Below are 22,397 nucleotides of genomic sequence, written 5' to 3'. Positions count from 1 at the left end.
AGCGATGGGTTGGTCTTGCCAGCCCTGCTCTTGGCAGCAGGTCAAGTTGGACAAGAGAGCCGCTTCTGCTGATCTTCCCTTAGGGACAGGCCAGAGCAGAGCAGAGGGCAGAGCCGTCCATCCCACTGCAAGATGCGCTTCTGCTCTCTTTATCATCGGATTCAGGTTGTTCCTCTGCAGAGCTCAGGAAAACTCAATTCTCGGGCCCTGCAATGAGCAACTTCCTTTTTTTTCCTTTTTTAGGACCAGAATTTCTTTTCTCTTCCTCCTCCACCTCAAAAAAGCGGATATTAATAATTTGCATCGGAAGAGCTTGCTATCTCGAAGCAATGGGTGGTAGCAGCACGGCACCTAATGACATCACGCAGCTGGCCCAGCCAAGTCCTCATCCTGTCAGTGCTATTCAGTCAAACGCAACTAATTATTCTGCCAGGTTCCTCAGCGAGGCCAGATGACAAATTGATTCACGGTAGTAACGAGAAAAAGGGAAAGAGGAGAAATTGCACCATTTCCTATGACTGAAACTACATTACCCCTTACCCCAAGGAAAACTTTGTTAAAGGGTTTTATTACCACTGTTGAGCTATATACCAGAAGGCTGAAGCACACTGCCAGGAGACCTTTGTGTTAGGCTATAAAAGCTTATGTGCAGAGCACAGCTTGCATTCAATATCCATCAGCACTCAAGAGGAGAAAGATTTTTTTTCCAGAACATCTGCAGAACCTCTCGTATATCAGCACATCAAAACACAGTTATCAGAAACTGCTAATTAAAACTTAACTCGAGTCAAAAGGATGACTATTTTTTCCAAGCTGACCTACTAAAGGTGAAAACTAAAAATAACAAGAGAGGCCACTGGAAATGAGAACTTTTACTGGATCTACCAGTTAATTCACAAGGGAAACTCAAGAAGCCTGGGATTACGTCATTGTGGTAAGGAAACACCACTGTTGTTTATTAATCACTTCCAGGAAGAAGGCTATCAGAAAGACATTCTCCATAGCACCAGTGCCTGCAACGAGCTCTCCCTGCCCTGCTCACTGCAGGGTGGGTACTGGAGACTTCCCGAGCTTTGAATTGCCACTTGGAGCCAATGTTGCCTCTTGCCAGGAACTCACAATGGAACAACACCTTTTCACACGTTGTTGGGACAAAAAGCTGGATCCACACAACACCCTATGACTAAAACTCCCAAATTCTCACGAAACAATCCCTTCTTCTCAGGCAAAAATAACAGATGTGGCCTGTCCAAAACAACAAGCTTTGCTAGATTTTTTTTTTGTTTTCCCCTATGATCCAAAGCCACAAAGTCTGTTCTTTCTACCAGTCACGACCAGGAGGGGAGAAGGTAACCTTCAGCTTTTCCCCAAGGTCCCCTGTACCTCCTCCCTAAATGAGGTGACCAAACCTCACTCACAAGCATGCACACCCAGGCAGTATTCCCCATCAACAACTGGAAAAGAGGTGTATATTCAGGCAATGGAGGACAAATAAGACTACTTGGAATGCTTAAACCCTTATTCAAGAGGCTAGACCTCTTCTCTTCAACACATAGAATCATAACGGTTGGAAAAGACCTTCAAGACCATCAAGTCCAACTGTAAACCCATCACTACCATGCCTGGTAAACCATGTCCCTAAGTACCTCATCTACACGAGAGGCAACTGAGAAGAAAAAGGAAACACTAAAGACAATCAAGAGGCGCTGTTTGTTGGAAAAGAGGAGATATACATAGCGTGGGAAGTACAGTGGACAGAGTAATATTGTTGTGAATCATGAAGAATAGGACCCTAAATGGACACTCTGATACACAGAACAGGGTGAAACACAAGGGGCTGTTATAACTGCACAGTGCAAAGTCCACAGCTGATCGTCAGAGCCCTCCCAGCTACCTTGGATTCAATGGGTCCCGTGATCTGCTGCTCCGTTCCTCCAAGGGCTACTGATGAAATGTGCCAGATTCCGTGTTTCTTTCCAACTGTTCTGAGTCTCCTGCATCTGATCTCAAAGGGAGCAGAAACAGCTGGAAGAGAGAAACCAGAATGGCATAGTCCAGCAGCAACCCTTGGAAGAGCAAACAATGACAGCCTGGTGAGAGGCTCCTTGGCCTCCAGTACGCACATTTGCGTATGGACATGCGTCCACACATCTTCGAGGAGAAAAAACACGCATCACTAGTGTGTTTGCTCTGGCTGCGCACAGAGCATCAGAGCATCTTCTGACTTAGTACATCACGTCATTGCAAACTGAACAGACGGATGGCTCTGCAGCACAGCCGTGATCCACGGCCACGGGTGCCGAATGAGCCACACGTGCTAAACGTAGCCTGCAGTTTGCACTGTGCTTCTCCTCAATGACACCTTTGCTTCTCCTCAATGACACCTTTGCTTCCTCAGTCACTCCACCTGCTTGCAGCACAACGGTGGCTCTCAGCCCACGCAAAGGAAGCCCATCAGGATCTACTCTGTTTAAGGATATTTTTGTTTAAGTTCCTGTAGATCTAGCTGCAGGCCAAAAGAGGAAGGTGGAACAGCAGGTGAAACTGGAGACCTAAGAGAGAGAACTTGGGTATTTGCTGCCAAAGGAGAGGATTAATTGTGAAAAATCAGGAGGTCAACTAAGCAGAGAGCAGCAGGAGGCCACTTCAGATAACAGGGGCACTAGGAGCAGGGCTATTGCTCATTGAGACATGGGAAGGGGAGATAAAAAGGCTCAAGCTCTTTCATATGTGCAAGGACTTGGATAGGGAGCGAAGAGGTCACGGAGACAGCACTAGTGGAAGGAGGGTCACAGAGGAAAAAAAAAAAGCTCTTGAAAATGAACTCTGGAAAGTGATTAAAAGGGGGAGAGCTGTCAGGGTTGGTGTTAGTACCTTCTTATTTGCCTTAGAAAGAAACAAGCCATTGCAACTCTTCGTCAGCTTTGGGGAGGAAGGACTGGAGGTACAGAAAGGCCAAGACATCCAATGCCATCAAGATGACAGAGTTTCAGACAAAGGGCAAATCAAATTAGGATATTGCAAAATTATGATTAGGAGAAGACAGAGAGCGAATGTGAGGACTCATGAGCTTTTCGAGAGTAAAGAGTCCAAAGGACTTTTCACCAGTCTGTGGGATGAAATGAACATTTTTCCTGAATGCAGTTTCCTTGGAAGTGGCTATTGGCAAGCAAAGGCACACCACATCTCTCACCAAGATCTCTCACCAAGACAACAGTACCATCAAGAGCCTGGTCCTAACACACATGCTACCATGTCTAGGAGTCCCTCAACATCACATCCCTGCTTGCTTTTGCCTCCAGTGAACCTAGTGACACCTCCCTACAAATTCGCTCCCTTTTAAGTGCCAAATCATTAAGGGAAGTAAGAAAAACAATTACCTGGAGTATCACAAGTCTGCCTGTCCCGTGAAGAGTTGGTGTGAGGTGTTCGGTGTCTGTAGACTAGATGTGGCTTGTTGTGCTCTTCTTCATACTCCTGGTCTTCAAGTGATAGCAGCGGCTCTACAAAATAGTCTCCATCGTGAGACCTGAACGTGCCTAGCTGCAAGGCAACAGAGACAGGCAGGCGGTCAGCTTCGGGTGACGACAACTGAGGCAGCAGGACTACCCAAAACAGGGGTGTTCCCAGTGGAGGCGCGCAGCTTTCCCAAGCTTCCTCCCAGTGCCCAGCCCCTGCAAAGGCACCGCAGCACCCGCGTGGGCAGTGCTGTGCCCATGGGAATGCACATAAAGTGAGTTACTGGGAGAATGAGAGGAGGACACCAGCCAGACCCCATTCCTAAGGGCATTCCTATGGTTCCTAGACTGAGGACCAGACTCCAACCAGACCACACTGCTGGAAAGAAGGCCTGTGCTGCCACACGTGTGCATGGCAGCCTGGCTCAGCCTGAGCACATGCAGAAGGGTTGAGGGATGGCACGACCACACTTGCCAAGGGGAGCACTTAGAGCTTTGGGTGCAACACACAGACAGGACCACCATAGGATGGGCACTGCTGGGGAGCCCACAGACACACCTTCCTACATCCCTGGGGTTGGCTGGAAGGGCTGAGGCCAGCATGGCTAGCATTTTTCCCACTCATGCCATTCTCACGGGCCATCAGAAAGGTTTGGGGCCAGCCCCGGAGAGCTTGTTCTCACCTTGTTCAGACATTGCCAGCACTCCTGGAGCACAAGGCACCAGGGCGACGGATAGCCTCAGGGGTTGCATCGCCCCCTCCCAGACTTCAGCAGCCCCCTGGGGTGCGAGGGGGGGACGGGAAGGGGGGGCCTCTCGTGGCCACCTGCCCGGCTGGGGGTGCCGCTGGGTGGCGGCTTCGCCCCGAGCGGCCCGGGGCTCCTCCGATGCCGCAGCCCGACGGGCTCGTCCCAGCGGGAAGGGGCGGGGAAAGAGCCGGCCCGGCCCGGCCCGGCCCGACCCGCTGCGCCCTGGGGGAAGGGGCCGGCCCCGGCCCCCTGCCCACCCTCGCCCTGCTGCTCCTCCTCCTCGCTTCCGCCCCGGCGCGCCGCCGCTGGGCCGGGCCGGGCCGAGCCGAACCGGTGCCGGGCCCGGTGCCGCCCGTGGGTCTCACCATCCCGGAGCAGAGGCTGATAACGGCCGTGTGGCGCGGGCGGGCGTTGACGTGCCCGCGGTAGAAGCAGTGCTTCACGTCGGTGTCCGCCGCCTCCGCGTACAGCCGCCGCTGCTCGGCGCCGGGCTCGCCCAGGAGGCTCACGGTGAAGAGGGGGGCGATGAAGGTCGCGCTGGCCGTCAGGTTGAAGAGGAACTGCTGGCCGAAGGCGGAGAGCCGGTAGTGCGCCTTGGAGGATGAGGAGGAGGAGGCGGCGGTGGCCGCCGTCCAGGCGTCGGGGCCCGCGCCGGCGCTCCGCCGCCTCCTCCTGAAGTGGACATCGGTGGGCAAGGGCTCGCCAAATTCATTCACCCGGGTAGGAGTCACGATCTCGTACTCGCTGAGCTTCTCCAGCAACTTGGCTAGGAGGGGAGAGAGGCATGTGCCCCCTGAGCGGCAGGAGGGCGGGCAGGCGGGCGAGCCGCGGCCTCGCCGCCCCCCCGGCCCCCTTACCTTGCCGGGGGTGCAGCTTGTGCCGCCGGCTGCCTGCCCGCAAGCCGTCGATGAAGAGCGTGCTCAGTGCCAGCGCCAGCGGCGCCAGCTGCATGGTGCTGCGCGCCGCCCGCAGAGCAGAGTCGCCTTCCCCCGGCTTCTCCTCGTATTTCCCCCCTTTTCTTCCCCTTCTCCTCTCCGGTCGCCCCGTTTCTCCCCTCCTCCGCGGGGAGCTACCGGGGGGAAGGCGCAGGAGCCGCGCGGGTCAGGGCCGCGCGGGCCGGCCGCGCCGCGGGCCGCGCATGGTGCGCGCCGGGCCGGGACCCACGGGCCAGGACGGGAGAACCGCCCGCCCGCCCGCCTGCTCTCCCTCGCTTTGCGCCGCTCCCCCCGTCGGGCTGGTGGACGGGACGCTCCCGGGAGCCAATTTAAGGGGGCGGGCTCCATAGATCAAGCAGGGGAGAGAGAAGAGAAAAAAAAAAAAAAAAAAAAAAAAGCCCGCCCTTCTTCCTCCTCCTCCTCCCCCAACTCCGCTTCCAGCATGTCACTTTCTTTCATTCCCAAGGAACGCTGGAATCGCAGGTTTCAGCCAAGAAAAGCCCTAGCCGCGGCGGCCGGCGGGGCCCCGGCTTTGCCCCGCTGCAAGGGGCGCACGGACCGCGGCCCAGCCCGGCAGCCCCCCGGGCCGCAGAGGAACCGCTCTGGGACCAGCCAAAAGGAGAGCAGAAAGCACTTCTTATATAATTGTTCCTTTTTGTTCCTCTCTTTAAAGAGCTTTGAAGAAAGTAGTTTATTAAGTGTATAAGCATTTGAAGAATCCTTGTGTGGCTCTAGAGTGTGAAGCACTTAAAACAACTTTGTTGAGGGTTATATCTTGCAGTTTCAGGCACCTAGAGGCAAGGGGGGTGGAAATCATTTCCTTATGAAAGATTTTTCTTTTTACTGTTTGGAAATTTTGTATAAAAATGCAAGACATTCTCTAACGTTACCTGCTTCCCCCCCAAATGGGAAGAGATGCTCTGAAATTTAAAGCTTGTAGCAAATGGGAAGTAACTGAAACTGGTTGCAAGTTGAAGTTGCACTTCCATAGAAAATCCCAGACTTCTATAATACCTCTCTTTAAAACAAACAAAAGAAATAGCATCATTTTCTTATGAGAAGAAAGGCTTTAGAATAATCAGTTTGGAGTTCACCTGAATATTTTATGTGGACATGAAATTGTGCTGGCAACCTGCAGGGTCCTGCTACTTCTGCACAAAATAGCACCTCCTGGGTCTTCTAAACCAACTAACTGCTAGAGCCCTGCAAGCCACAAACCTCAGTCTTTAGTAATAGATTATTAATCGTGTACAGTGAATATAAAAGTCAAAATAATTCAACTACCACATGCAAAGCCATGTATCTTTGATTCTGGTGCTGGCTCTGTGGGGCTTGTAGGCGGAGCCCAGTTTCATCCCACTGAGTGTTGAGCCGGAGTCTCTGAGGTGTAGTAGACCCAAACCAGCATATCCTCTGGGCCCAGTATAGTGTCACATCATCTCCTGGCTCGGTGGCATCATGCCTATATTGAAGTCTGGGATGCTTATAGTGAGATAACCCACCTATTTTGGCTTCAGTGGATCAACAAAGCCAGACCACATCCATACTTGAGTTGTCTCACCCAATGCGTTGGGTTTCACCAGAGGTCCAGTTTTCAGTGCCTCTGCATGCACTCACCTGTGTATCAGCAAACCTGCACCACATCTACTTTTTGTGCTGCAGAAGACCCATGCAGCAGCATCTCCGTGTCCTAACAGCTAGCTGCTTGCTCAGGCACATGCATTAAAAAATGAAACCTTAGACTAGGAGCAAGACCAAATTATTCTAAAACCACTTCAATCTGAAGAGCGAGCTGGGGCTGCCTTGTAATTCTCTGGCTTACGTGACCCTTCTCAGCTCTTGATTGTGAAAGAGTGGAGGGTCCCCACCTGAGCAAGCCTTGGGTTGCTGGGTAAACAGAAAGAGAAACCTTAAAACCAGGCAGCTGACACTTCCCTCCCTCCAGGGTTGTTTCCTTGCTTGGGTTCTGTTCTTGAGGGTCTTCTCTGTCTCATCATCAAATAAATGACTTGGTTAATCGTGGGAATCACATCTACTCCCCAAGTCTTGATGCTGCTGCACTGGGCTGATGGGAGCACATTTACTGCAGCGGTGAAAAATCTTTCAGTTTTCCCATCATTTCCCCATGCGCTCCCAAAACTTCCGTGGGGCAAGGACTCCAGCACAGTTCAGTTGGGGATAGAGTCCCCTCCGCTCAGGTGGGATAGACATTGTACTCCAGAGCGCCAGGGAGAGCCCGTGCAGCCTCGTGGGGTGTTGAGCAACATGGAGATGCAGGTCAGCAAAGCATTCAATGGGAGTGAAGAGAAGCACACGGAGTTGCCTGAGGAAAGAAAGAGAAGAGCTGAGCATAGCATTGGAGCTGAGTCAGACAGGAGGGGAAGAGGTGTACGGGAAGCTGGGCCTGTAGGAAGCTGGCAGAAGAGCATGAAGCCTTACACATCTCCTCATCCTCCGAGCACAGAGGTGAGCAGGAAAGGTCTCCAGCAGTGCCTCGCTGAGACCATCGTAGCTAGGGCAGCAGAGGAGTTAGGTAGCTGAGCTCCAGGCTGGCTCCTGACCCTCTGCCTGCCAGTCCCAGCCTGGCATCCCTTGCACCGTGTCTGGTGCCCCTGGGAGCCTCCTTGCTTCCATTCAGCTTGGTGCCATTCAGCTTGGTGGTACAGAAAAGAAGATAGCAAATTCTCTCTTTTTTTTCCCCCTCAGTTAGTTTCCTGCCATTAACAAGTTAATTTGGCTCCTGGGGTGGGGGTCACACAAGCTCAAGACCTGTGTGGGGTGAGAAGCGGCGTCCCACAGCTGCGAGTTAGTCCTTTCCCTTTTCAGCCCCGGTGAGCTCGATAAGCATCCTCATGGGACACCCTCTGATCTGAAATCTCTGCACGTACTACCAGGAGGGTAGGAAAACATTCCAAAATGAATTGTCCTCACTTTAGAAGTGGGGAGATGACCCATAGAAGGGCTAATAAGGTCCTGATTTAGGGACAGAGCAGGGAGTGGACTGAAGTGTTCCCGAGACAAAAGACGGGCTTTAGAAGAGTGAGAAAACATCTCCAGTCCTTCCAGAAGCGTGGTGTTACCTATTTAGAATGCTACTCTAATGATATGCAGAAAAGTTGTACAATGTGCAGCATTTTGATCCTTTACAGCTGGAGAGTGAGAAGTGGAGAAGGAAAACTGTAGCGTAAGTAAGTAGATTATGTAGAGCTTAGAGAAACTAAGCAGAAATCTTAAATTCAAATAACTTTCCTATTAGAAAGGATCTATTAATACTTACGGTATGGTAACTGTGCAGACTCCAAAGTCCTCACCCAGTCAAAAGTAACCCCTACGAGCCCGTACCTCCCCATGGAAAAATCCCCTTGAAACCCTGGGAATTTTGCCTATATAAATGCTACAGAAGGTGATTGGTGAGAAGCTCTTCTGTAAACTGCAAGACAAGAACTTGATCACAACAGCAAAACTTCAGGATGGAGTTGCAGACGGGACGCATTGCTGCAAGAAAATACTCAAGGGAATCAACTTTTCTGCCTTTTTTTCTTCTTTTCTCATTACTTTTCACCCTCCTTCCCATTTCCTTTCTCCTGTAGGTGAGCATGCACCTCGGTGGCTAATCTTTGCTCTCTGCTGCTCTGTGTAAGCATCCTCTTCCTTTATCTGCCACATCCCTTTGCTTGCCCAGCGACTATCCCGGGAGACAGAGCATTTCCCTTTGATGCTCGCTTGCCAACGCCACAAGATAACCGAAGGCAGCAAACATTTTCATGCTCGCGTCTAATCTTGGAAAGTGAAAGATTTCATTCCCTGTGCACGGCCAGCTGGTTGCTGGCTGGATCTCAACCTCTCTTGCTTCTCTGCCTCTGTGTCCAGCAGACAGGCTGCTCTGGTGCTTCTTTTCTCTGAATGGAGGAGGCTCTTGTACTCATTTGCAAACTTCTCTCCTTTTCCATGCCAAACAAGCTCTTTTGATCATAGTTAAAAGCATTTAAATGTGTAGTTTAACTTCTCTACCATAGCCACTTAAGCCTCTGCTTTCTCTGTTCTTGCCTCTCTCCCTTGCCCATAAGTCAGGCTCTGTGTGAGGAGCAACTAGCCCATCCTGGGCTACCAAGGTAGGGCTGAACTCCATGGTCATTCTGGGGTTTCATCTGAACAAATGCAGAGGGCTGGGAAGTCATACCTGCATTTCACAGCAATGCCAGCACAGCACTTTTATCACTACAACTGCAGCTTGCTTTTGTCAGATTCACATCACTTTACACAGGCAGGAGGAGGTGTTAAATGAAGTCTCAAAGATGCAAAGCAAGGGCAGGATTCAACTCTTGGTCTCATCCTGTTGCTCTGAGGATTTTATTTTGAAGCAACTTGTCAGAGGTCATGCAGGCTAAAAACCATGGATGCCTTTCAGCTTGCTGCAGAGTCAGGCTGATCAAGTAGGCTTGCTTCCCGCACTGCTCTCCAGCAGGAATTGTGTCCCCTGTGGGAGTCAGCCCTCTGCACAGTTGTAATATATGTGCAGGGAAAACATAGGTACAAGCCTGTCCTTACAGGGACCTGCTGCTTGCCTGCGTAGGGAACCTGCATTTGGGACCAAAAAGTGAAGAAGGAAAAGAAAACAAGTCCCTTGTCTTGCTCCCCTTGCCTGCAAACTAGCCCTTCTTTTGCCTTAGGAACAACTTTGAGTCTGGAAATAGCTTCACAAGGGGAAACTAAGGACTTGGAAGTGCAAAGCCCACGTAGCTGCAGCAAACTCATAGGACTTCCCAGGCTAGCGGGTCAGTTGGGATGGACGTAAGGATTCCTTTCAGCCCTTCCCCAACTCCCAGGGTTGCAGCAGGCTGTTGGCATACTCCTTCTGCTGCTTACATCTCTCATCTGCCTCACGGAAAATGCATGCTCCAGTCAGCGTAGTGTGCCTGCAAGTTGCACCCATCCTTTGGCTGGACGAGCACGTGCAGAACCCATCCCCTACCCCTCAGCTTACAGAAGTGATCTGCAGCGGGACCTGAGGTGGCTGAGGAACGCTTAATTCTGGGTCTTCTTCCCATTTTTGTGCAAATTAAGCCATCAAGCTAGACATTTTGTTGGTTTATCTTTTGCATTTGTCACGCTGTAAATCAATACACTCCTTTAAACTTTTGATATTACGTACTTGTGCGTCTGTGTTAAGTTCCAGGTGCCTTTGCCAAATCGTTAACAGTAACATTTAGAGGACTAAACAGAACAGATGTTCTGTAATCCCACACCAGAAAGCAAATGGGGAATGTTGGAAGTTTTGCAGGTACAGAAAATTTTACCCCTTGGGCCATGTACTTTTATTCAAATAAACCAATTATCAAAACAACTCTGCAATGTATCAGCATCAGCTTACAGAGAGGAAAGTGAGATGGCTAATTTGGTGAAGGACAAGGAGTTGTGGAGCTCTGACCCCGTCACCATTTCCAGCCTCCCACCCAAGTCTGCATGTAGGCTACATGCATGGAGTGGTATGGCAGCTCAAGGATCATTAAACTGTAAAACTCTACTTCAGGAAGATTGTTTTCATTCTTTCTCTTTTCATTCTTTCTCTAAATGGTAGATTGCCTGAGAGATAAAATATAAACTTCTACTAGAGCAGGAAAAAAGCTAGGCATCTTTATATATACCCAATACTTTTGCCTTGAACTGTTTGATTTCACTATGGAGATCACAGAGCAGCCGGGTAAAAGAAGAGATATCTCCCAGGAGGGGATCTCTGTGACGGTGGTGTAGCGTTTGTGTAGTGGCAGAAAGTCTACAGCAGTTGGAAATAAATCCAAAAATTGCCCAAAATAGCTAAAACTAGGCAATGTTTTAGACCTAATACCATTTCTGTCAAAAATTCCTGCACAAAGCTTCCACTGACTTGATGAAGTGCAGAATCAAGACATCTGTCCTGATTTATATGGGAGGTATTTTACACAGCATCACATCATGCTTATTAATGTCCACTTGACAGGCATGTAAGTGGCATTTCATTACCAGGATGCAATAGCTTGAAAACCAAGCTCTCTCTCTAATTATAAACGACGTCTCTGCTCCCCAAGGTTCATCAGAGCAAACCAGCACATTTTAAAACTCTGCCCAGGTAGCTGAGGCCTCAGCTTGCCTGGGAGAGGGAAGGAAGGAGGTAATAACCTCATGGCAGTTCCATCACACTGTACAGCTACTGGTATCACTTAATAACGACAAAAAATCTAACCCAGAGCAAAGCAGTGAGGCATGATTCCTTCCCTAGACACGAAGGGAATCAGACAGCCAAGCAGCTCAAATACGATGGTGAAGATGCTGCTTTCAGCAAGTCTCTAACATGCTGACTTTAGGGCACGCTAGGGAAGATCTCTCCTCCCACACAGCCTTTCTGCACTTGCATCCAATTTCTTCATTTCCTCCGAAGGCAGCATTGGCAAGGAATGGATCGGGGATGCTTAGGCAGGGGGAATGCGGCATATAAACATGTGATGCAAATCTAAAGAGGGATTTGGTCTCTCCCCAACTATGTCATATTTGTCCTGGGTGAGTGAGGGGTAAGCATGCGCTCTCTTCAGATGTACCATCTGCAAGGAGCTGCTTGTTTCTCATGACGGATGTTCTTGTGCAGCCTGGGCGCAGCGGACACAGGAGCTGCAGATCTGCACCTGCATCTTTGCTGTGTTCTTAAGTGTCCAAAATTTCAGCTTTGTAATTTAACTTCCAGGTCAAGCTTGTGCAACCAAAATGGACACTCACAAGAGGAATTCAGAGGTTGGAGTTTAGACAAGATGTTAAGGAACAGGTTCAGAATGAGCAGGATACAACCAAGGACATGCAAACTCTGGATGATCTGCAGAGCTAAAGCGGAGTTGTCCTCTCCATTCCAGTTGTTTTCATCGCCCATCTCTACTCCATGTCTTCCTGCCTTCTCATTTACTAAACACCTTTCTTTTGGTGGCAAAGGTTCACTATGACCAAACCCTCTGGCAGGTGCATGGAGAGTTGCACAGATGAAGGGCACTGGCCACATCCTACGTAATCACATTCACGTCGTGCCACTCGGCCCAGGCTGCCATCGACGGAATTAATGGAGCATAAATCCCTGTCTGGAAGCAACAAGTCTCTCCATCTCGCAGCTGTAACTCCTTCTGTCCCTTCACAAACCACTTAAAACTCGGATCTCCCCAAAGAACCACAACTGGGCATTTTGGATCCTCTCAGAAGTGGAGCGTTCATGTAGACAAGGCTGGTGGTTTCAGTGTTAGCTGTTGTTATTTTCAAGAGGATCTGCAGCAGTGCAGCTAAAACTTGTTAGAAACAATCTTCTTTTAAATCTATTGCATGGCTTGGCTACAAAGGCAGGACACCAGACGCGTTGAGAATGATTTCTAGGAGAGAGCTGAGCTGGTTTGCCTAGAAGGACCTTGAGAGTTTACGTTTGTAACAGACTATTCTTTGGAAGCAAATGTTTGTCAGGATCATCAGTTTTAATTACTCAAAACGACAGCCTCTAAAGTGAACGGCACTTACACACAGACTGTTTTTCTTCTGGTCTGCTCTTTCCCTGGAAGGAGGACAGCTAGCATGATTCTTTATAGGGAGCAGATTGATACACGTAGACTATTATTAATCAGTTTTCTTCCCAAATAAGGCCCACAGTGCTTTCTTTCACTCATGAATTGTTTGTTGAAGGGAATACAGTGAAGTATTTCCTTTTATCTGTTCTCATTCACTGAAATAAGCAGCTAGTTTTGTCACCTCTAAGCACACAGAAAAACATGGATAGTCCTCAACATTGCCAAGACTTCTAAACCAAGCTTATTTTGTCTTTTGGTTGCAAAAGAGGACGAGTTGAAACAGGATTACCTTCCTTAAGAACATCTGGAGGACTAAGCAGTACAGTCGACAGACTTAGGGAAGAATTAGAGTTCTTACTGACCCAAGAACAAACGGGCATAGATTGGGCTCTATCTACCCGTGCTCACAACTGGGAATTGTCCAAGTCGGTGCCTCTTCATCTACCAATGAAGTGGTTGTTTGTACTTGTGCAGCATCAGTGCAGGGAGATGATGGCCCTTGGCCAAGACCACTAGATGCATCTTACCCTGTGAACCATGCTCACATCTCCTGACACCCATGATTAAACCCAGCTCCACAAGAGAAAAAGGACACCCTGCAGAGAAGCGATGTGCAGCATGAGCATTAGGCTCATTAAAACAAAACCGTGCTTATTGTCTCTGTTTCTGTGAATTATTTAATGCCCTGAGCAGCAAAACCATAATTTTGTAGCCCTGGATAACACACACAAGTAGCATTTTCTACATAACCATTTTTTTTTTTTTTTTTTTTTTTTTTGCCTGATACTACAAACAGAGAATAACCCCCTGAGCCAAGAGTTAGCAATTTTCCAACGTGGTAAACTTACAGCAAAATTCTTCACCACAGCACAGGTCTTTCTTCCAGGGATCTGCTGCTAGGTGAACTCCACTGGAGCGATGCAGTTGTGCTTCTCCATAGAGCCAGTCTACGGAAAAAGAGGTCTGAGTCCCACCTGGGCCTGGGGGAAAATCATCATCATCACCACCACCTGCCGTGGTGCAAATGCAGCAATCACACTACAAAGCTCTACCTCAGAATCCCCTAACATTTGATGTGCTTTGATACCAGAAGTTTTTAACAAAACAGGTATACCTTTTGAAATTCCAAATTAACAAGTTTGATGATAAAAAGTATATAGTTTTGAAGCCATTTGTGTGCCTAGGGGAGGACTAGGACAGCCAGGGGCCATTAGCGAGCCCTTTCAGTGGTCAGAGCTGTGACTGCAGCTTTTAAAGGCAATTTTTCTGTACCATTCCTCAGAACTTTTCTCTTGCCCTAGCCCTCCCCTCTCAGGCCACCAATCACCTGTTCATGTTACCAGAGAATCAGGTTCCTATGTGCAGAAACCACCCTATGTCAATAGAAACCAGCTTATTAAGAGATCTATCTCCTTTTTGCATCTAAAAACCTAGTAAATAAATAAATAAATGAAACAAGACAATGCATGAGTAGCTTTTTAATCTAATTATGTTTGTGTTCACTTGGCAGAATCTGACATATTTTGCAACCGATTTATTTGACCCAGCAACGAGCTACCAGGACAAAGACACAAGTGTGTGATACAGTGACATAGATGTATGCTGTCAGTTACCCATTTTTCTTCTGAAATGCTTGAAAAGCGAGCACTTCTCTATCCCAAGCTTGTAGCCAAAGCACATGCATCTCATTTCTTGATTTCAGGAAACAGGCACAAACGTGCCACCAATTACAGCCAAAAGTGCCTCGAGTCCCCTGCAAGGGTAGGTCTATCAGCGCATTACTTCTGGCACTCATGCCACAGCAATGAAGTCCCTTGCTCTGGGGATCATAGGTTTTGTGTGGCAGCAGCAAAATAGTCCACCCAGCAGAGTTTGCAAGCACTTCTGCTGCTTGAGGCTTTGCCCTAGATACTCCAGTCTGGAAAGGATTTTCCTTTTAGTTTATAGCTGAGGTCAGTGGAGGGCCAGGGCAAGGAAGTTCGTATTGCAGTAATTTGTACCTTATTTTGTTCATAGATGTAAACACAAGGTTTACGCTTCCGTTGCTGAACTTTCCTCCACCAAAAATACTCAGTGCCTGGAGAACGATGAGCAATACATGTGCACACACTTTTCTTGAACACAGTTTGAGAAGACAGCTAAGAAACCCAATGTTTTTAAAGTGTTTGGCAATTAGGGCTCCCTTGCGTTGGTTCAAAAAAATCAATCTCCTTGCAGACTGCAGGGGTTATTCAAGGATCTCCATAGAGTCTGAATGTAACTCTCAAGGCCTTTATGGATTTGGTCATCATCCAGTGAAGCCAAGAGTCCTTTCATGAGCTTTGGGTCCCTCCCAAGTGCTTCTCAAGTCATTGCCCACAATTTTCTTGGTTTAGTTGCAGAACTAGAGTTTTGTATCTTTGAAAAGCTCCAAGGCAAGGGACATATGGAGCCTACAAAAAGCATAGTTATTGTGCTAGCTAGCTCCAGTTCCATGCCAAGCAAATTATTTATGCACACTCAGTGGATGGGAGGCACCAGCTTTCATGTGGTTATATGTATAAAGGGAGGAGAATTTGGGCCACTGACTCAGCCTGTCAGCAATGTTTCCCCCCCTGCAAATGTAGCCACGGAGATGCAAGGCACATTTCCCATAGCACCGAGGATGGAGCAATACTCTCTTTGGGATAAGTGACCTCTTATTTATATGCCACTTGGAAATCAGTATCCTAGAAAGGAGCCAAATTCTTCCCGAAGTCTAGCTTTTTGATTATAACCTTTCATGAGAATGAGTGACTGAACAAAAGCAGCCCAGAGATACCATTTCAAACGAGAATCAGATGGCTTTGCCTGGAGCACGGGCTGAGCTATATGATGCCCTTCCTCTGCTTCCAAAAGGAAACCCGACATTCAGCAGGTGTGCTGATTTTTGAAGAGCTTGGTGGAGGGAGAGAGATTTGGAGGGTACACACACGACAAAATAACCCCTTTAAAGCACCTACTTTTCTATTTCTCTGTTTCAGCTCCATGACCAAAGTGTGCTTTTTTTTTTTTTTTTTTTTTTTTTCTGTCAGCACATTTTATTCAATTAGGGTTGCAGTGGCCACTGCAGAGCATGGGGTGTGTTTTCTCCTCAGCTGTCTTTGTGTCCAACTGGCAGGAATCACAAATACCCAGAAAAGCAGACAGTTGTTATTTTCCTCCATTTTCACTTTTCCCTTAGAATTATTTCTTACTCGGCCTTACCATGCTGCAAAAAATTCTTATGATCTTTCATAAAGGAGCTAAATTTACTCTGTTATTGTAGTTAATGGAAATAGAAAAGCCAATCAGCTGACTATAATTATAAAATAGAGCCAAAAGAGGTACACTTCAATCCCTGTTCCATAATACTTATATAATTCAGACCTGCAGACAAAAGCACTAAGGTCATGGATTAACTGTGGCTTAAAGTTGAAAATAGCCTGAGGAAGTAAGGATGACAAATTAATTACTAGTGGGCAAATCATATGTTAATAGGTATGGGAGTTATTTAGTGTGCGACATTTAATCAATGAAAATAAAAGAAATATAACTTAACTCAACTTTAAGGTCTTTATGAGTACATATATTGGCCTGTTTCTCGACCCAGAGTAAAACTGCAAAAAATTAATTTTGAAATGACAAGACATCAAAATAATTAACTGTTTTTGTCATAAATAAAGAGTCTAGGAATACGGATATAGTTCTCATGAATAGGGCTTTGTATGTTTGCTTTCTTTAGTCATGGGTAAGACTAAAACCTATGGCATTGAACTCGGGCTCTAAACAACTGAAAACATACTGTGCAGAAACCCATCCCAAATGCTTGCCATAAACCTCACTTTTCTAGACAAAAGATCACAGTTCAGAAGTAAATCATTTTTTGGCAATTCACTTTACTATAGCTTTTGTGGTAAAACACATCAAAGCCTTCCTGTGCATAACCAAACAAATTAGCAAAGGTCAATATAAAAGGTTTGGGGGAATATAGACTTATCAGGGCAGGGATTTCATGTCACCTAGCAGTGTTCATTGGGATCATCTATTGCAAGTATTACAGCTTGTACAAGAATAGCTGGTATACCAAAGATAATGTGAGATTGTGAGAATGCAAAACACAGGAAAATTAGTAAAGGAATACCATGACAGGAATGCCATGCAGTTGTTACCACAGCAAATAAGGGGAGAAAATTAGATTTCCAAACAGAGGGTGAAGAGCTGTTTACCAGAGCAACAGTTCTGCATTGAAACTTCCCTGGCAGCCTCAGACGTGTGAAGGACAGAGGACAGTTGAGCACACGCAAAGACAACAGCCACAGTGAACTTTTAGTACCTCTGCACTGAAAGAAATTACACTTGTGCACTTAATTTTTGGGTGAAATAACATGCAATTAGTAAAGATGTGCATGAGTGTACTCTAGTGCTGAACAGACCTCCAGCCTTCTTGCTAAGAATCCACTCTGAAAGTGAGAACCTGTCTCTGTGGTAAGGACTTCATGTTGAGACAGTCATCCCAGCCTTAATTCATAACTCCTGCAGAGCAGGGAGTTACAGTCTGTTTGGTTCTTCGTGGCATGGCATTAGTAACCATAGAAATAAGACCTTCTGAGATAACACACCTCCTTTTATGCAAATATTTCTGCTCAAAACCTGAAAGAATGAATTAAACTATATTTCGAGTTTTGTGAATCTTCTAAGGAATTAAACAATATTTCGAATTTTGTGAATCTTCTTTGTTTGGGTTCATAATGCACAATCACATACATTCCGCATGCTCAAAACTTTAAAATCCTCTGTTTTTCAGCAACCTACCCCAAAGCAAATGTATCATTTCATTCAGAGATATTCTAAAGAAGGTTGCTAACCATGGCCAGTGGATATAGGAACAAAAAATCCTCTTCGTTATCTGAAAAAAAAAAAAAATAATCAGCGTGAGAGGTGAATCTTGTACACCTTATTCAAACCATTGCTTTCTTAACATGGATATAGTTTGAGACCTTTAGGAAATATCCACTGAGACCTTGGTTATTGCCAGCGTTTGGATGCCCATAGCAGGAAAATGAGACACGGCAGAGCTTGTTTACCTGTCCCTCACTTGCACCACGCAGGAGTAGAGGATTCTTATGCATACGTGGTACAATTTAAAGACAGCTTAACGGGCTGCTGCTCCCAATTCCCTGCATCCTAGAAGCCACATAATCCCATCTAGACTTTCGGTGGCTTCTTATATGAGATTGGTGTCTCTGTACTGTTCCTTCACTAGTAATGGTAGATATTAATGTCCTTGGCACAGAGCATTCAGCTAAAGTCAGCACAGAATGCATTAAAGGCAGGATAACGTCCTAGTCTATTGAAGTAAAAAATAAATAAATACAGGATTTACCATAATTTAAGTCTTACTGTGAGATCACATGCCTGTCAACCCCAAGCACACCTCAATCAACAAAAAGTAATCCTTCACAAAAATAGATTTTTTTTTCCTGGAGAAAGGATTTCTTTTTTTTCCTTGGGGAAAAAAGAGACATATATTATTCCTTTGCAGGCCAGAGGGAGAAGTTTGAACTCAGCTGAAAACTTGTCCTGGGCTCGTGGCGAGTGCAGGCCAGAAGTGTGCAACTTGTAGAGTTCTGCTTCATGAATCCCAGATGACATGCATGGGAATCACTTTAAAAGCACGAAGGAAATTAAAACTGTCATCAGCTAATGGAGAGGGGAGGGAAAGGAGAAAATGGTCTGAGTACTTCTGCCATTGCAGCATGTGAGAGGGAGGACCAGTTTGTCTCCGTGAGAATTGCTGCCCCGAGTCACCTTAATGTAGGGTTAACTTATTTCCCATCTTTATTTCAAATAAAGGGAGTCAACCCGACCTTTACTTTCAGATCTAAGAGAAGCCTTGAAAATGAGAACAGCGAGCCAGTCCAAATGCAAACACTGGCTGCAGTAGACCTATTTATAAATAGTTTAGAAGAACACCATGAACCGCAGAAGAGGGGAATTTTCTCCTCCCTCCCTTAACTTTGCTGCCTGAGTGCACATAGTGGCACGCTTGGATTTGCTCTGTGACATGCCAGGAGGCCCATAGCAGAAAATGAAGCTAAATCCAAACACTGGCCCCGATTCAGCCAAACGGCATCAGCTCCAGCCCTGCTTCAGGGCGTGAAATGAGCCGCTCTGCAAAGCAAGTTGCTTGTCCCAGTAGCACCCTTAAACACAGTGCTCAGACTTAGTGAACCTGCCTCCTGAAAATGGGCCCCCAGAATCAGCGAGCAGCAGTCAGACAGGGCTGCCAACCAGAAACTCTGGAGACAGTCTCCAAGGTCGTTCTCATCCTTATCTTCCAGCTTTCCCCAACCTAAAAAGGTTTCCTCTTTATGGGGTTCATGAAGAATAAATAAACAAACAAACAAACTTGGCTGAGTGCAAGAGCTAGCAATGTTAAAAATTGAGAAGGTGAGAAAATATCCCAAAGAGCCAACATGCCAGTCCTTATGGATTCTTGTCATAATTTATGGCAATCCTCAAACTGTGATGCAAATCTCACTCACAGACACACTACACAGATCCAGCACACTTCTGCTAGGTATAGCTTTGGTTTTGAACCTTAGCATTGCGAGGACGATACAAGGGCTCATCTGAGCAGGTGGCTAAGTGTTATCTTCAAAGATGCAATAACTAAAAACAAACTACGGCTCTGCAAAACTTTCCTTTCTGTACTTGTCCCCAAATGGCTCAGAAAAGTAATCCAATAGATTAAAATCCCCCTTCTGAGAAGAGTCGTCTAATGGCAAATCAGTGCTGCTGTCACTGTGCCGAGGTACAACAGAGACCCAGGAACACCCTGAGTGACAAGCATGGAGCTCTGGAAATGCTCCGCCTGCACCAAAAACCCCAATGTTCCTGGAAAAGCACCCACTGGATTTGTGTGCTTTGGGTCAGGCTGATTAGAGAAGCAGCTGGAAGGTGAGTGTCTTTCATTAAATGGACAATAATTTATAATTTAGATTGGATGCCTCACTAAAAAAATAAACTGTTTATTAATAATGGTTTTAAGGCTTAGTTCCTGTTTTTAGCAAGATCAATTTAAGTAAGCAGCTCCAGTTGGACTTCTGGTGGGAGGGAGTTTCCTGGAAAGGTTAAACAAGTTAAAGCTTAGGAGTGTTCAGTAAGATCTGGGAAGCTAAAATATGCCCAGTTCAAACTGGCAAACTGTCTAGAACGCACCACACAAGAGAAGAAAAGGCCAGCCACTCAATAATGTTCCTGTCGTTGAACAAGGATCAGTTCCCTGTGACGCTTCATATTCCTTCTGGAAGCATGGGTGGATGATTTAGTGCTAGACAATTGAGGGATTTGGGTTTGCAAAGATTTGGATAGAAGGCATAGAAATTTCTTTAATGCTTGGTGCCACGGAGAGCTGAACATCTGGGGAGAATTTGGAGAACTGCATTGTGTGCCTCTTTCCTAACTCATTTCAACAGATTTAGTTTTCTCTGTCTCACTCCTCTCATTTGGAAAGTGGCAAAAATAGTAATTTTCTCCTCCATAAAGAAAGATCAAGGAGATGAGGTGCTCTGATAACTAAGTGAATATATACCAGAACTTGAATAGAATTTCTTCTCATCTTCAGCAGGCATGAATGACCGATGAAATATTTTCCATCAGAAAAGTATGAAGAGAATATCAGTCTTCATTCCGTTAGGTGATGCTGCCTACAGCCTGTGTGATATTTTGGCTTCATATTGAAATCTTTCTTCGCGTTTAGGGAGCAAATGCTTGTGCATAGCTGGAGAGCTCCTGACCTGAAGGTGTGGTTCAGCTCCAGCACCTTCTCCCAGAAGCGATAGGCACTCCTACTTAGTTGATAAGCTTGGTCTACTGAAAGCACAGGGGTGAAAAAAAGCCCCCTGAGTATTTCCTGCCATACAACAAGCCTGACACCTAGCAGAAGTTTACTGTTTTATCAGCACTCGGAGGACTATTATAGGCCAAAACTTTGATGTTGAAAGCATAAGTTGCAATCAGAGTTCTGAGATCATGGAGACATCACCCTGCCATCTGTATCTGGTAAGTTTGGGTCTGCCTCTGTCCCACATCTGATGCTTTCAGATCACCATCCTATCTGCTGCAAGGAAGCGTCTGTGCCCTCTGCCCCCAAGTTCCTTTTCCTTTTTGTGTTTAAGAACTATGAGTAAAGAAAATACTGGAAACCTATCTCCCAAGACAATTGTACAATGTTTAATGGAAAAAAACATCTTTGTATGTTTTTAATAAGAGCTGACATGCAGATCTGAAGGTGAGGTTAAAAAAGCATTTAAGAAGCAAATCTATTAGCAACAGGAGCTACAAAGCCTTGTTTCCCTTGGCTCCATGGCTCAGGGTTGGGCTCATCCCTGGTTAAAATACACAAAGCCAAATCAAAGCATCTCCTGCAGCGGGAGTGGTCTCCCCTGTTAGCTTTCTGTACTAATTCAATAAAATAATAATTTACTTGAGATTACATGGCAACTTCTTTTTTTTTCTTGAGTGGTTGCTTAGTTTGATATTGCTGACATTTCTACCTGCCTGCTAAATTTGAAAGAAACCTAGCAGTGTATTCAGACATAGACTATGATCAATAGAAATCTACTCCTTTGGAAACCAGGCTAAAAATCAAGCAAATAAACAAACAAACAAAAAACCCCACTTCCAACACCTAAAATCGATGCATGACTTAGCTGTAGCTTGATGCTCCTGCCTCGAACCCACAATTACTAGTAAGGTTTGGTTGGAACATTAAACAACAGTCCTTTATTGGACTAAGAAACACACAGATTCCTGTAGGAAAAGTCAGCAAATTTTGATGCTAGACAAGAGTCCATGGAAGATCCTTTCCTTGCGTATGTAGTATATGCAAAGAATTAAACACATTTGCTGCATTAGAGTCACCACATGCTTCTAAGTAATGTTTCCCAGTGAAGGACTGAAGAAATCCATCTGCTCCTCAGGATACACCTTGCTGGGTGCTCTTACAGGCCATTATTTTGCATTATCTGCTGCAACAAGCAAAGCCAGAGAAATCCTGCCTACCAAGGTTTGGCAAGAGCAGAGGATGCAGGGATTTGCTACTTAAATGATTGTTTAAATATCAAACAAAACTTTGTGTTTTTAAGGAAAAGCACCAATAGAGAGAGAGGCCAGATTAAAGCTGCCTTTTTCTGGATCAACAACAAATATAATAACTGATCCAAAAAACTTGAATACAGAAAGCAGTGCCAGGTTCCCGTTTGGATGGATAATGAAGTAGTTGCGTGGAAAGTGATGTTATGCTATGCTAATATGTAATGTTCCAACAGAATGTAATTTGACTACTTTGATCATGCAAAGAATAAAAAGAAATTCCAAGCTTGGCTGTCTCTCCCCAGCAGGGATGGATGTCTTGGCAAAGCTGAGGAGGAGAAGTAGCTAGGATCACTCTGAATTAGAATCTGCAGTCTCCTGCAGGCCGTACATTTTACTGCATATTACAGAAAGCCAGGAGATAGGGCAGGACTAGTCCGGGTGAGTTTTATCCAGATGGTGCTTTCCACTGCACCCTTAGATTTCAGTGGCTCATACAACGTTGCTAGGAATAGCAAAGGCAGCTCCAGGTTGCTCCTGGGATTTAGGACTCCCTGTGTGATCTTCAAAAAAAAAAAAAAAAAAAAAAAA

The 22,397-nt window shown here is 46.3% G+C and overlaps 1 protein-coding gene and 1 long non-coding RNA gene across 3 annotated transcripts in view; both read right to left on the bottom strand.

Annotated features, from left to right (window-relative positions):
- ADAMTS9 (ADAM metallopeptidase with thrombospondin type 1 motif 9) overlaps positions 1-5,209 on the bottom strand; it is a 66,210-nt gene extending 61,001 nt beyond the window's left edge. The window contains exons 1-3 of the mRNA XM_026052519.1: positions 5,065-5,209; positions 4,573-4,973; positions 3,381-3,543 (exon numbers count right to left, since the gene is read on the bottom strand). Of these exons, the coding sequence (XP_025908304.1) occupies positions 3,381-3,543; positions 4,573-4,973; positions 5,065-5,158 (658 nt within the window). The 5' untranslated portion in view covers positions 5,159-5,209. The remainder of the gene's footprint in view (positions 1-3,380; positions 3,544-4,572; positions 4,974-5,064) is intronic.
- Positions 5,210-6,142: 933 nt separating this feature from the next.
- On the bottom strand, positions 6,143-17,607 carry LOC112958628. Of its 2 annotated transcripts, none has more exons than XR_003251464.1 (3): positions 17,523-17,607; positions 13,559-13,690; positions 6,143-7,465 (listed from the first exon to the last, which is right to left on the bottom strand). It is a non-coding gene; the product is annotated as an uncharacterized LOC112958628 (long non-coding RNA). The 2 variants fall into 2 exon arrangements; XR_003251465.1 differs by having other exon boundaries at positions 13,559-13,657.
- Positions 17,608-22,397: the final 4,790 nt, after the last annotated feature.

Source organism: Nothoprocta perdicaria, unplaced genomic scaffold, assembly GCF_003342845.1.
Source record: "Nothoprocta perdicaria isolate Ctin4 unplaced genomic scaffold, notPer1 scaffold_9, whole genome shotgun sequence".
In the NCBI taxonomy this organism is placed as follows: domain Eukaryota; kingdom Metazoa; phylum Chordata; class Aves; order Tinamiformes; family Tinamidae; genus Nothoprocta; species Nothoprocta perdicaria.
This window is presented reverse-complemented; position numbering and strand designations above follow the sequence as displayed.